The 15418-nt window shown below is 43.4% G+C and overlaps 1 protein-coding gene across 1 annotated transcript in view; it reads left to right on the top strand.

The window, feature by feature from the left end:
- LOC112560873 (inverted formin-2-like) overlaps positions 1-10374 on the top strand; it is a 64090-nt gene extending 53716 nt beyond the window's left edge. The window contains 14 exon segments of the mRNA XM_025232976.1: positions 428-606; positions 1839-1918; positions 2130-2658; positions 2661-2883; positions 3707-3849; positions 4175-4339; positions 4584-4703; positions 5207-5344; positions 5874-6055; positions 6172-6292; positions 6445-6609; positions 6796-6880; positions 7613-7684; positions 8999-10374. Coding sequence (XP_025088761.1) covers positions 428-606; positions 1839-1918; positions 2130-2658; positions 2661-2883; positions 3707-3849; positions 4175-4339; positions 4584-4703; positions 5207-5344; positions 5874-6055; positions 6172-6292; positions 6445-6609; positions 6796-6880; positions 7613-7684; positions 8999-9315 — 2519 coding nt within the window. The 3' untranslated portion in view covers positions 9316-10374.
- The last annotated feature ends 5044 nt before the right edge of the window (positions 10375-15418 follow it).

Genomic DNA, 15418 nt, shown 5'->3' with positions numbered 1-15418 from the left:
CTCCTCTCCTCGCACCCTCCCCTCCCCTCCTCCGTTGTTGTCGTCCAGCGAAATGTCTGAAGGGGAAGTGCGTGTGTGGGGAGGGAGGCTGAGTCGTTTTCATTGGATTCTTGTTTGTATGAAGAGATTTTTGATGTATTATGTCATTGGACAACGAGAATGCGCTGATTACAAGATTCCCAGAATAGAAACTACAAGTGATTGTCCCATAAACGGTATGAATGCCTTGTCCTCCATTGTATCGATCTATAACCACTCTCTTTTGTTCAAAGGAAACTTTCAGGCCATGGAATTCACGTGCATTCATTATCGACCTGGCTAACAACAAATCTCGTTGGCTTTATTTTTTTAAAGAAAAGCTTCTTGTTTGTTGTTTGTATTTGTTTTGTTTTGGGTGGGATGTGTCTTGAGGAATTTTTTGTTACAGGCCTCAACTTGCTCGACATTATCCATAGCTTGCGTAACGAGGACGACGAGGACCTCATCATCCAGTGTGATGTGTTTGACGACGAGAAGACAGCCGACGACGAGGCCTTGTCTGCAGAGATGAATCTGGATGTGGACGTGACCAATCATCGAGCTCTTTTTGACGCCGTGTTCCAGAAGGTACGACGTGCGCGTGTTGCCATGCCAACCGCGCGGCTTTCTGTACTTGTCGTGATGTCAAGGTCGAAACTGGCGTCTGGTGTCACCAGAAAATTAAAATTGGAATTGTTTTGGCGGGATGTTTACAGTTCTGTAGAGAACAAATGGCTTTTGGTGGCACGCGAGACCGGAACTAATTTTAACCGATGCAACAAAAGAAAATGTTCTTTAGGTGTGAGTAGGGTTTATTCCTTAACTCCTAGTGCTCTCTCTCTCTCTTGCCCTCCCTCTCTCACCACTCCCTTACTCCCCCATTGCTCTCCACCCATATGGCTTGTCTGAAAAATTCTTAATGTCAAATTATAAACTAAGTATTACAGATGGTATCATCTGGCATAGTATTTATCTTGTTTATAGCTAATCTTATATTTGCGCGAGAAGAGGTAAATACTTATGAATGCACGTACACTCGTCTAAAGAATATAAAACGCTGTGCTTCTAGGAGTGGACTGAGATTTACAGGACAGAAATGATTTCAAGCATCCACGGGGAGTAAAGTGCTTCCATTGTACTCTTTGCCGGTAACTGTGGGACTGGCCTGGCCCCGCGGTGCTGTACACCTTTTTGCCGGTCCCTGGAATGCGCAATAGCTCACAGCGGACGGATCTGTGAGGTCAGGTCGAAGGTCAAGCGACTGGTGTAGGAATGCTTTTGGCAACGACTGGTGTCGCTTTACCGTACGTGCTGCACCGCACCGGGTGTACGTGGACAGGCCTGCTCGGCTTTGAAGAACATTCGCCATTTTCTCGAAAGCTGTGTGTGAACTCCGTGCAAGCACCATCTGTAGGACCGTGTGGTCACGATGACGTGTTTTAGCGGATGTTGCCGTAGCGCCAGTGAACCACTTACTCGTTGACCCACAATCCGCGGGAACTGCTTATGTTGGTTCATTAGTTGCGTAGCAAACCTGTGTGTCACCGTAATGTAAGACCATCAGGTAGTTTTTGCTTGTGAACAGTGTCCCTTATGTTCTACAAAGCTAACCTAAACAAAATTCCTTTCTTTCATCTTTCCTTTGTCTTTTTTTTCTGTCCTCTATTGGTTTTTCGCCTTAGTTTCTTTCTTGATTTTTTTAAAATGTTAATTTATCTGTCGAGACAAATGGATGTTCTACAGCCATGTAAATATGTGCGTTGTGCAATTTTAAATGTAGTTTTCTTATATTGATATTTTTTTCTTTATAATGTACTCAGGTCTACAATACTCCCGCCGCTGACATTTTCCTGCACATTCTTCAGTCGTTACTGCAGATAGAGCAGGATAACAACGTGAGGTAATTCCATCTTGTTACTTGCTCATACACCAAGATAGTATTAAGGCCGCTCGTCTGTGCAACAAATTATAATAAGCTGTTTGCTGTGGTTAAAAAAAGATGATAGAACAGGAGAACGACTATGTGATGAAAGCGGGTGAGAGGGTTGGGATGGCAAGTAATATTTTTGTCATTGTTGAATGACACTTTTGTTGAATCCGTTACATCGCAGCGACTACCAGTGGAACCTTCTGGAACTTGCCGCGCAGAAGGCTCTTCATCTGGACGCCGCGCGGCTAGAGAAGATCGACCAGGGCGCGCTGGACAAGTTGCTGGCGCCACCTGACGGTCGGCGGTTGGTCAGGCCCGTGGACAGCGCAGAGAAATGCATGCAGACAGAGGAGGCTGCGGACAGCGTGGTGTCACCCTCTACAGGGGAGCAAGTGGCCCTCTCTCCGCCAGTCTCAGAACTGTCTAACTGTGCTCCATCCACTCCACCACCTCCTCCAGGCGTGGGTGGAATTCCTCCACCGCCCCCACCGCCTCCACCTCCCCCTGGTATGGGCGGAATTCCTCCACCACCTCCACCTCCTCCACCTCCTCCTGGTATGGGTGGAGTCCCACCACCTCCACCTCCTCCTCCACCTCCTCCTGGTATGGGCGGAATTCCTCCACCACCTCCACCTCCTACTGGTATGGGAGGGGTCCCACCGCCTCCCCCTCCTCCTCCACCTCCTCCGGGTATGGGCGGAGTTCCTCCACCACCTCCACCTCCTCCTGGTATTGGTGGAGTTACGTTACCACCTCCGCCACCTCCTCCTGGCGGATTTCCTCCCCTCCTCCAGGGTCGAACGGGGTGCCGCGGCCCCCAAACCTGGCCTTCGGGAAGCCGGCGGTGTCCGCCCTCAGCCCCATCACCACGCCTCTACCCAAGCACAAGATGAAGACCTTCAACTGGTCCAAGCTTCCGGCCCAGGCGCTAAGCAGTACGTGGCTTTTATTCTTGATTGCGTGTTGGTCCTAGAAGCCTGAGCCAGGTGTACTGAATCATTCAGATTAAAATGTGAATTAAATATCCGCAGCTGAGATGAATGCTACGTTACCGCCTCCGTCTCTCACGATTGATTACAAAATATTCTCACGGGGAAGTGGATAACCCGAGAGTTTCGAGCACGAGTCAGAGGTGAATTACGCTGAGTATTTCCTTTTATCTGACCCCGGGGTATTGCATGAAAAATGGTTGGGAAAGGAAGGGCAGCGAGGGTTAGATGGGAGCTTCCTTCACAAAAGTACTATCCCTAGATTAGTTGGGAATCGAACACTTCAGTCCCCTACAACGGAAAGCTTATTGGTTGACTGGTGATTGTAGCCTTTATTTTTAGGATTTCCTAAATGAATACAAACTTCATTTGAGTGTCGAAGAGAACGTGAAGCAACAACCTGGTTTGTTTTCTTTTACAGAGGATTGCATCTTTCCTCTTCGAATTCAGCTCACGCAGACGACGCTATTTTTAGAAATAATTTCCTTTTGTCATTTCCTGTTTTCTTGACAAATCCAGGTGTGATTAAGAGAAAAACATTAATATTTCTCATGCCTATTCGTCATGAAATATCGCCGGAATAATTTTATGTCTATTTTCAGCGATTTTCGCTGTCCGCTGGTGTTGTTCCATTCACAGTAAGAAATGAGACGGACTGACTAGACCGACATGGCGCACACCGAGAAAGCTGGTTCGGGGAAGACTTATGAAGCTAAAGTTTTGTGTTCTGCATAGATTCTTGCTTTTAACCCTTAATTCTTCATTGCAGACGACGATAATGTGTGGAAGGAAGTTCTTGAGATGGGCGACCAGATCACTGTCAAGTACGACCTTATAGAAGAGCTCTTCTGTCAGAAGACAGCTCAAGCAGCCAAGCCGGAGGAGCAGCCAAAAGCTAAAGCCCCCACAGAGGTAATGAGTCCTTTTTACCGCACACACCTGCTAATTTAGAACGAGACATATTGTTTACATTGCATTTGTTAAAAACATGCCTCAGGCAGATTGTAACCGATTATCACATAAGGTGGGAATTTGTCTTTTTTAAAATTATTTTAAAATTATTCTTCTTCAGTTTTGTTGTATCAGGAAACATCCTTTTAAGGAATGCAAAGAATTATATTTTACACACAGACATCTTTTCTTTTTTGGGTTTGTTTACCCTATATTTAAAGATGAGAGATTAGAAGATCGTTGAAGCGGAGATGTTCTATGAGATTAATATTTGGGGTGATTGCAGGTGAATCTCCTTGACACCAAGCGCAGCATGAACGCCAACATCTTCCTCAAACAGTTCAAGGCGTCGAACGAAGAGGTTGTGCAGATGATCAAGGAGGGACAGCAGGTTCGCATTGGCGCCGAACGTCTGCGAGGCCTGCAGAAAATCCTGCCGGAGAAAGATGAGGTGCCGATGGCTAGTCAGTCAGGTTCTTAGCTCTCTTAACCTGGAGGTTCCTGTATGCTTTATTATTTATTTTTCTTTTGCCACACGAAGACAATAAAGGTAAAATATTCTTTAAGCATCAAATCAGCCAAGAACATGAAGTACGATTAAAAGCAGATTATTGATAAGTTTACAGGCAATTCAGCTGCAAACGGTGATGTAGAGAACAATGGCTTAGAGTTTAATTGTGTTGATTCTTCTCCAGGTGGACATGATCCAAGCTTACAATGGCGACAAGGACAAACTGGGCAACGCTGAAAAATTTTATCTGTTGCTGTCCCAGCTACCTGGATACAAGATGAGAGTGGAGGGCATGCTTCTTAAGGTGTTCATGGTTTTATCATGTTTGCACATTTGGAACACGATTTTATTCAGTTATTAGCTCATTAAGGGTTTGTTACCGATAAATATGTCATTATCATAGTAGCTTCTGCAAGATGAAGACTGTTTTGCCATGTGATGTTACCGATGCTTAGCTTTTGACAGGATCCAGACATTAAAACGACATTTTTTATTTGGACAAGACGGATCTCATCTGTCATGGAGAAGTAATTAGCAAAAAGATTTTGCCAATCTAACCTTATTTCTGTTAGGGCAGCAAGAGGGTTTTGACATTAAGATGCAGTTTGTGTTAGGTAAAATGTTTGTTTCTTGAAAATTTAATTGATGTTAGGACATGATGATTCTTCGAGTTCTTAAAACAAATGACTTCGGCGTCAAGATTTGGTAAAGATGACTTAGTCATTATGATGTAAAGTATAGGAGTAGGTGAAGATGTTACTTCTTGTGAAAGCTTTCCTTCATGACGAGATCTTTTGCTTTCTCCAGGAAGACTTCCGTGTGGCCATGGACACGCTGAAGCCAAACGTTGACGTCATCATCCGGGCAGCTGAGGGGCTGATGGACAGCGAGACGCTGAAGGCCTTCTTGCGCTTCGTGCTTCATGCGGGCAATTTCATCAACGCTGTAAGTGTGCATGCGCGCGTGCACACACATAGACACGCACGCGTGCACGCGAAACTGCTAGCTGTCGCTGTCTGCAGCCTAGAAAGTTTCGTACGCAGCAGAGAAAAATTCTGTAGACAAAGAAATCAAGATGGTTGTTACAAATTTTCCAGATCCGTTAAATTATCTGTCGCATGAACGAGGGCAAAAGGACTTGTGAGTTAAGAGTCGAGGCCACTAACAGCTGAAAACTTCATATGCTGAGCGCAAAGACAGTGACCTGGGTTAGAGTTCTTCGCCATTTGTCTTCTGACCTTAGTGACCTATGTCACTTGACATCTTGCATCGCATTTCGAGATAATGAAAGATTTGTCTTGGGTAGGGGGTAGAGGTTAACGACCTGTCCTGCTGTCCTTTTGTCAAGATGGTGAGTGATTTGTTCTGTTAGGGTGGCTAATGATTTGCCTTGGTATCTTGTGATCAGGCTGGTTATCGATTTGTCATTTTGTCAGGGTGATTAATGGTTTGTCTTGATGTCCTATGCTTTCAGGGTGGCTACGCAGGCAACGCACTGGGTTTTAAGATCACATCGCTGACCAAGTTGATGGACACCCGCGCCAACAAACCGCGAGTCACCTTGCTGCATCACCTGGTGGAGGAGGCGCAGAAAGAGGGGAAAGACGTTCTGGACTTTGCCAGCGACCTCCTACAACCCCTCACAGAGGCCAGCAGGTGCAACGCCTTATCTGATTTTTATTTGCCATTTTTGTCCTAGCTGCCAGTCAGTATTATAACAACTCACTTTTTAAAGCGAGTTTATTTAAAAGACACGATGTATTACTCTCCAGGCTGTTCCTGGACAACCTAACAGGGGAGTGGAAGCAGCTGGAAGCAAGCGTCCAGAAGCTGGAGCGTGAAGTTTCGTCAAGAGAACCGGAGGTTCAGAATCAGTTCGAGAAGTTCATTAAGGTGAAGCAGACTAGTGACTACGCAAGGCTGTTGTTCTCCTTTGTGATAATATTAATATGTTAAAACTAAATATGAGTGATGGTGAGACATGTAAGACTCCTCACACAGGTGTTCCCTTGTTTTTTCATTAAGTTTGTGTGTTGTGTCTATAGGGGGCCACAGAAGAACTTGCTGACGTCCAAGAAAAATTGGAGAAAGTGAAAGTACTTACTCACAAGCTTTGCGCCCATTTCTGTGAGAACGAAAAGGCGTTCAAATTAGAGGAATGTCTCAATGTCTTCAAGAACTTTTGCGAGAAGGTCGTCCAGTGCAAAAAAGTAAGTTTGAAAAGTAAACATGATTCTGTAAAGGGTCAGCAAAGTGTAGCTGCTACTGTATCAGTTTTAATTGCCCCCGTGTGACCATGACAGTGTTATCTTTTCTGCATATTATTATTATATAAAATAGTTGATTTTGGGGGAAAAAGGCTGCGGTGTGAGTGATCTTTGACCTGCTGTCGACAGGAAAACGAACAGCGGAAACTGCAGGAAGAGAGAGCAGAGAAACGACGCAAAGAACAAGAAGCCATGAAAGCCAAGAGCAAGGATGGTGAGTGGTCTCCCTTACACCTATCGTACCCACGTCGTCAAGTCCGTGATTCTCTGTGGCTTGCTTTCTGTTTATTGTGTGTCGAAATATGTTGGCAGCCTGCGCATAAAAGCATAACTGTAAAGATGCGTATTTGTACACGAGCTGCTGTAACTGCTAAACATTGCATAGCTACGCCAATAAAATTGAAGATGGTGGGGTGGATAGACTTATCCTTCAGATAAGCAACCTGTCTGTGAACAGACCTCCCTAAAAGAGACCTTCAATTGTAATTGAAACTTGTTTTGACTGAGATTATCTTAATTGGAGTGTTAATTACTATGTGGAAGCTAATGTTTATTATGTTGTAAACACACTGACTCTCTTGCATGCGAGTGGGTTGCTACTTACAACTCTCCCCACCCACCCCGCCGCCAGATTCCAGAAAATACTTTTGTCACCGACACGTGGCATGACATGAATGCTCTCATGTCTATGTTCTGTGACTAATGTCAGTATGTATAGATGCACTGTAAATATCGTTTTTCTGAAGCTCGTGCCTGACACTGAGATATGTTGTTACTTCTTGACTTCCATCTTTCTTGGTTACTCTGGCAGATGACATGAATCCACCGAGAAAAATATCTTCTGCACGACTTTCCAAATGACTGTGACTTTTGCTGATGGACTATAAATCTGACTGAATACGAATACTAAACATGCTTTTGCTCTTTCAACTCTCTTTCCTCGTAGACCGCAATGAAAGCTCCAAGGCGGGGACAAGGCAGTCAAGACCCGTTGCGCGATTGGCCATTGGAGATAAACGTATATTAACCTTGCGGACCTCCTCCTCCTCCTCTTTTGTTTCTTTTTGGCTTCTGTCGTGCATGTGCGAAATGTATTCTGGCATTTTTCATGCATCCTTCAGGCATGCCGAGCTGTAGACAGGCGTATCCTGGCTTTGGGTATGGCGAATTATTGCTGTAATGACTGTAATCTTTGTACCGAGGATAAGGTAGTCATTTTGGTGGTAATGTTGGGTTCTCTTTAGTTTCAGTTTTTAGCATGGGCAGAGTCCCTAGAATGTACTTCATTATATTCTATATGCTAACTTTGATCAGGCTGTACAAATATTTAAATGTTTCTTCTTCTCTCGGGGGTTTGTTTCGCCTTAGGTGAGCTTTCATAGAGATATAGTGAATGTGTGAAAGAGGATGAATGAGAGAACATGTTTATCAGCTTGGCAGCAAGATAGATGTAGAGGCTACTAACTTTTAGTATCATCTTTCTTTCATCACAATATTACATCGCCCTTAAAGCCTGAGGTTTTTCTAAGATTGATGATATAAATTTCTAACCCTATCGTCTTAAGTTTTATTATGCTTCCAAAATTTTAATGTGTGTGTATGCTCTGTGTGTGCGTACTTGAGTAATTTAACTGCTTATAAAATCTAATAGCATGCTCAAGAAATATTTCAGGATTTGCTACATTTCTTACCTGTCTAAACCTGTTTAGTACACGCAGCTGTACCCAAAGCCTAGTCATGTCTTCATCTTGTCCATCATCAACCTTCGCAGCTGATTAAAAACGAACAGGAAGAAAACCATGCGGAGTGTGTCCAAGAAGCTTTGCCTGCTACATCTCCAGCTTGTCTAACATGAGCATGATGCAGGACTGTCTCTTCTCTCAGTCGCAATGCTTGCATCTGCTTCTAGTTTTTATTTCTTGAAGACAGCAACAACGCTCTTCCAAAAAAAGAGCATCATAACATTTTTTTTTAATTTATCGTCTTTTCCCGAAAAAAATCTTCACTTATTTTTCTGCAAGTACTTCGCAAGACACAAGTGTTGCTGAAGAATTCATGGCTGGAAAAGCGTGAAGTTTGATCACTGGATCTTTAATATGTCTTTTTGCTGGACATTTTCGTTAAAAGAATACTTTTGCTGATAAATTGTTTCATCGAGGTCTCGATATTTTTTCAAGTTATACTGCTTTATCATAAATGTATTTGAATGCCAATGTTTTCAGTTTCCAATCAGTTGTAAGTCACTAAAATATTTGTATTCTGTTATTAGTAGTAAATCATCACCATCATCATCTTTCAGTTTCGTTATTAACTGATGACTGCTGTCTTTCAGGCAAAGATATCAAAGCTCCACGGGAGGACGACGGGTGTATTGTCGACCGGTTGCTGAGCGACATTCGCAAGGGCTATTCGCTCCGCAAGACCACACCACCAGGAGGCAGGAGAGATGCCCTGCCAAAGGGCAAGGTCCTGCCTTCTCCAGCCAAGGTTTCCGAAACTACAGCATCTCCGGAGGACAGTTCCAAAAGTGAAATGGTTAACGGGGACATGGTGACTGGTGCTGATCCCTCCAAGGAAGCGACTGAAGTCTCTTCCAAAACGGACAGTGATGGTTCCACCGTTCTTGTAAACAACGAATCAGCGTGTTGATAAGATTTGAATTTGTGCTGGTTAAATCCTAAGTGCGCATGCCTTGTAAATCTTGGATTTCTTTTCACTATGCTCATATCTACGAGGGAAGCTGTCCTCCAGTGATGCTTACTGACAGGTTGTTATGGATAAAAAGGGAGAAGCAGCGTGATTGAAAAATGGTGCGTGGAGAATCGTCCTACCTCTGGTAGGAGCTGTCATAAAACATCAGAAATTATTTGGAAGCCACTGAACTGGTGAGATTGGCGTCAGAAAAGAATATAAACAGGCAAAGAACTGAACTCTGTGAACAGTGGACATCAATTTCCCCACCCAGGACGATGTGACCCCTGAAAAAGGGTCAGGAAAGGTGTGTTCGTGTGTGTGTGTGAGAGTGAGAGAGAGGATGTCACGTGCGAGCAGGTGCGTGCCTACGCGCAACCAACGTGAGTTGCAAGACGAACGACGAGGAATGAATGATGCCCCACACAAGCCTGAGCAAGGGCAGAGCCTGGCTTTCCATCCTTCATCATTTTTTGCTGAAGCATCTTCCTTTCCTAACAGATATTTAAACATTTAGATTCTTCCACAAAATGTTGAGTGTCCAGAAAAATCTTAACAGAAACTTCTGGACATCCTGCAGTTGTGAAAAAAAGCTGTTAGTGGGTTCTGTTTGTTCGCTGTTTTCCCTTGAATGACTTTTTCTGTACTTAATCCCTCTCGTCTGAAGGTAAGTAGAGATGGTCTGTGCTTGTTGGGCGATTCTGAGGGACTTTCTGGACCTTTCTAGACACCTGCTCCTTTAGAGTGCTGTATATAATACTCCAGGGTTGATTACCCTACTGTTACACTGTTACAGCCTTTAAAGGCATTTAAATTTTAAAGCCATGATTCCCTTGCCACCTTTTCGAGAGAGTATGTCGTTACAAGAGACATTAAAGTGCTTAAAATAACATTTTTTTGGTTTTAGCATTTACACACGTTTTTATGTATTTTAAATTTTATTGTCCACATAGGATTGTTTTATGGAAAGAGTCCATTTTTTTCCAAGAAAGTTTATTAATAACTGTTTGCACTTTTGTTGCTTAGTTGGGATTTCTTGAGAAGGTTGTTACGTTTACAGCCAGGATGCTGTTGTATGAGTTGAAGGAAAAGGCCTTACACTTTGACATTCTTGCTGTCCACAAAACGTTTTAGCTCCTAATCTGTGATACATGGTCAATTTTAAAATATTTTTAAACCTTTATATTCTGCCAGTAGACTATACAAATGACACATGACTTGGCTATGAAGGAACATGCATACTTGCATTTTAAAGCTGGTCATGAACTGGTCTGGAAACTGATGATTTGTGGCATTGCAGTTCTTTGCCATCTTGATTACAATTTCCATAGCATCTCAACCAGTCTGGGAGAGCAGAATACTCCATAATCTATGAATTCCATATTTCACATTTAAATGCACATTGCTTCGCATAAAGCACACATTTATGGCAGCTGTAATCAAAAGTTGGTCTCAATATGTGTTGGTCTCAATAAAGTTGGTCTCAATATAAACACAAGCACGTGACACCGGTATTCTGAAAGTTCGCAGTGTTAATGAACCAGTGGAGCCATTTAACTCATCAGACGAGGCTCAACAGCCTGCTGCCAGCATTTTTTTTTTTCTCTGAAAACACAACCCCTGTGTAGCATTCAGGTTGAGAGTTGTGACTCCTGATCGAGATGTGAGCATCAAGGGCAAGTATCTTTGTATTTACGAAACGGTTTTCAAATCCCAAGGATATTAAAGTTGTGTTACTTTACCCTATGGAATATTTTTGTGTCCCACGTATCAGACTGGAGAGGTCTGGCCGTCGCTCTTTTTTCTTCCAGTCCCAATATTTGGAATGTCTTGTCTTTCCGTGTAGGGAAGACATTACATGCTTTTCCGGTGTGGACTTGAAACCTCTTTCGGAAATCCTGTAATAGGTTTACCCTGGGTATTACTTTCTCCATCTTTTGCTCTCTGTGTTTCTTCGTCTTCCTGGCAATGTTCACTGTGTGTAAGCTGTTTACTTGATGGTAATGCTCTTCTCTATCATACATCATCATTACCTACTGTCCCTTGTATCTTGTAAAGCTCATTGAGCTTGCTTCTAGAAGTGTGGAGAAACTCGGTACATAAATTATAATATTTGCCACTTGTTTCTAAGTACGGCACCGGGGGCAAAGAAACACTCCCATGTTGGTTGCCTGCTTTGCTTGCTTTGGCGGGAAAGTGCTTCCATCCAGAGATTTCGCACTAGAGAAGGAGGAGTAGTAGAAGCCGGAGGAAACTGGAGTAGCCGGAGAACAACTCCATCCATCCACGACGGCTGGACCTGCATACAGGCGCCACATACAAAGAGTACCCCGAGACGAGATATGAACCCGCAGGTTTATGACCACCGACACAAGGCGCTTACCTCTGAGTTCTCAATTTTGCCCCGAAGAAATGACCTACCCTCGCGTCATACCTACGAACTCACGTAACGGAAAGCAGGAACCGAACTCGTTGATGGACGCCATGATGACCGCAACAGTTGTTTAATATGAAGCATGGAGGACAGTGGTAGCGATCACACTCTGAGTAACGGCGATGTGAATCGGTCAACAAACAACACTATGCCGTATACTGTCCTCTCTTGTGGCTATGCCTTCTTGGTGGCCTTCCGTACTTCTACAGTAGTGGTTGACTTCAGTCAGATCCTTTTTCCTAGCACAGGTCTTAATTGTTCTATTTCTCTGTTTCACTTCCCTCCCTCCTCTCTCTATCTCTCATTCACTCGCTTCTTGGTCATCGATCAACTTGGTTGTTATTTTGTTCATTGTTGCAATTGTCAGGACGACACAGAACCTTTCTGAAGGAGCTGCCTGTGGAGGGAAGAGAGGGGTACGCCTCGAGTCTGGTTGTCAGTACGCCGCTAGCTGTAAGTTGAATGGCCAACGTGTGTTTCAAAATGCCTTCAAAGTATTGGCTAGCGGGGTAAAACACTTAAACACATCTGGCTTTAGATGCATCAACAGGCAACGTATAAGCCATAACCCAACTCTTGTTGCAGATGTCAATAAAGGAGAGCACTAACTTTGAAAACGCCTTCAGCTTAATAAAGACTACTCCCATGTGAATCCTTTCGTTCGTCCATGGTGTCTCTGCAGATGGAATACATTTTTTCCTACCCTCTCATTTATTTCCATTCGCTTAGGAATGAGTTTCGTATCTGTTTGGAAGGCTGAAAACATTTAATACTGTCCTGACTACCTCTTACGATCTCAAGCATCTCACTACGATGACACATCAGCCGATAGGTGATCAGAATAAAGTCACACAGGCTGACATCTCAGTGAACTGTAAAAATGCCTTTTTTCAACACAAAATGGGGGGACGGGGTATTTCTATTTCTACTTAAATGCTATTTATTTATAATCAAATCATATAAAAATAGGAAATCAGAAATATTGAACGCGAACATTTCAATGTACGTACTTCATCATAAAGTTTATTATTAAAAAATACATCGCCTGTTTATTCTAGGAAACCATTAATTGCTTTAGTTTTGTAAATGTTCATCTCTTACATTAAAAAAATTTGATATATAAAAACTTTTGGGTGAATTTGTTTCCTTCTTAGTTCCAATGTGTTTTAGATACTCTTTCCATTCAAGACCTTACAAGTTCAAGCAAAGAGTGCGCGCGCCTACCTGCGGATATAAACTGGAATAGATCCACCCTCGACAAAGTTTTTGTACAGAACCTGACCGATAAACTCAACACAAGCGCCAGTGTATACGATAAAGAAATCATCTAAGAGATCCGCCTAAACGGTGTCCAGACTGAGGAGATCTTTAAGTTCCTGGACGCAACAGTCTCGAAGGACGGTTGCTGTGCGGCGGACGTTCGTCGTAAGATCGCAGCAGCACGTGATGGCCACAAGATTCGGGACACCAAGAGGATCAGCTTTATGACCAAATTCACGCTATACACGGTGGTGGCGGTGGCGGTGGTGGTGGTGGTGGTGGTGGTGGTAATGGTGGTGCGTAACTTAAGTCGATCTCATACAACAAACACAACATGAATCTCTGTCGTCTTACCTCCCTGCGGTTTTTTACTCCTGTGCCAGTCGTCTAGTTTGTCCAGTTTATCAGTAGTGAGAAAGTTGTATGTTTGTTTCTACATATTTCTACACGTGGACGCACCACGACACAAACTCTCCTCACTTTGTCCCACCACGTGGGGCGCTACAATCAGATTTCACGTCCACGAAATGAGTCGACTGTCAGACTTCATTCAGCTCCTGTTGCCGAGAATGATGAGTGGCGATGGTTGTCAGCCCGCTTTTCACTTCAGGTGCTGAATTGCTCAGGTAAACTGCTTGCGGTCACTGACAAAAGTACGGGCATGCAAATGGGTTTTTTACATGTTCGTGTACAAGATAACCATACGGGGGTGCGGGGGATGTTTGATGTGTGGGTGTGGGCGAACAACTGTGACGTGTTATTTAAATAAGTAAATTAAACTGTGATTTTTTTATACTGTGATGTGGATTAGATTACAGTTAGTCTGTAAACATTGGTGTGTGAGAGAGACAGAGAAAAACGTTTCTAAGATTACGCAAGAGTTTACTTACACCCTGGTGTTAAGCTTTATCGTATCGTAGACCTTCACTATGCGAGCCCGAGGCAAAAGGTCTCTAAGGGAGGAGAAATGAGACCGAGAGAATGAGAGGTTGTCACACAGCTATCGACCATTTGGCTATTAATCACCATTGTGAATTCGAGGTAAAAAGTTGAATAGTCATGGCCACACAGTAATTTTTTTTAACGCACGTCCCTGATGTACGGGGTCAGCGTACATACTATCAATTACTACTCGAATATATGCTATACATTACTACTCAAATATATACTATAAATTTCTCCATGCAGCCTCCTCTGTCTGTGTCAGAGCCTCACAGAGAACCCGCAGACTTTTCATTTTTCTCATACTCCGTGTGTCCAGGTCCGCCGAGGGCCAGTCGGGCCCCGGGACAGACGACCTCTCCGAGCCCCTTGTAATTGTAATCGTAAATTATTTTTCCAGTATATAATAATATGCCTGGAAATACGATTCAATATCTGTGTTCTTTCCTCGGATCTTCCTTTAAAAGAAAAAAAAATGAAGAAGGGAAAAAAATCCACTGACCAAGACCGGGCCCCCTTCACAGCCTAGGGCCTGAGTACTGCCATGTCTTTTTCTGACTTAATCAATTCAAATCAGACTTTATTGTCTGTCAAGGAGACCCAAGACAGAAATTTTTCTTTGCTCACAAGGGCAGGCACACATACTCATACAGACATTTACACACACAAGAGTAAAGATATATTGTCATGGTAGGTTGGATCTCCAATTAACTTAATTAGTAAACTCGTCCATCTACCGAGGGAAACTGCTTGGTGAGTTGACCTGCCGGCGTTGTTTCTAGTTTTCTGTCTCTAAGTGCCTGTAGGGCGTGGCAGCAATATAAGAGTTCATGTGTCTATGTGCACGTGAGTGGGTGTGTGTTTATGAGTAGGCAAGATGAATAGATGTATGAGAACTGTGCATGAGTGGAGACTGTTTAACCGGTTCTTCCGCCGATCTGTGAGTCAGACTTCGACTGTAAAAGCCAACGATGAATACAAGAGAAAGAGAGGGAGAGGTGTCCTGATGATTCCGATTCTCGCTCTCTCCAGATATCGTGTACTGTTTGTCCTCCTCCTTCCAGTGCAGCACAACACACAGCAACAACGTGCTGCAGACTCCTGTGTGTTGTGCCGTGCAGCTGTCTGTGTAGCCTAAAGTGTGGGACTTTCTAGTCAAACTGACTTCGACCATCAAAACAGTAAACCTGCCATAATTGTCGTCGTACTTCATATTATTACACCATCTTCTTAGTCGTCGTCGTCTTTTTTTTTCCTTCATCATCCTATGGCCATCGTATTATTCTTGCTGGTTCTTCCACTGCTGAATCACCTTAAACAAACGTTTTTTTTAACAGAGAAAATGTTTGTAGCTCCATATTACAGACCATAATCTTTTTTTATTACCGTGTGTTGTTGTTGTTGTTGTTGTTGTTGTTGTTACTA

This window comes from Pomacea canaliculata, linkage group LG3, assembly GCF_003073045.1.
Source record: "Pomacea canaliculata isolate SZHN2017 linkage group LG3, ASM307304v1, whole genome shotgun sequence".
In the NCBI taxonomy this organism is placed as follows: Eukaryota; Metazoa; Mollusca; class Gastropoda; order Architaenioglossa; family Ampullariidae; genus Pomacea; species Pomacea canaliculata.
The sequence above is the reverse complement of the archived record's forward strand: the minus strand, read 5'-3'. Positions and strand labels throughout refer to the sequence as shown.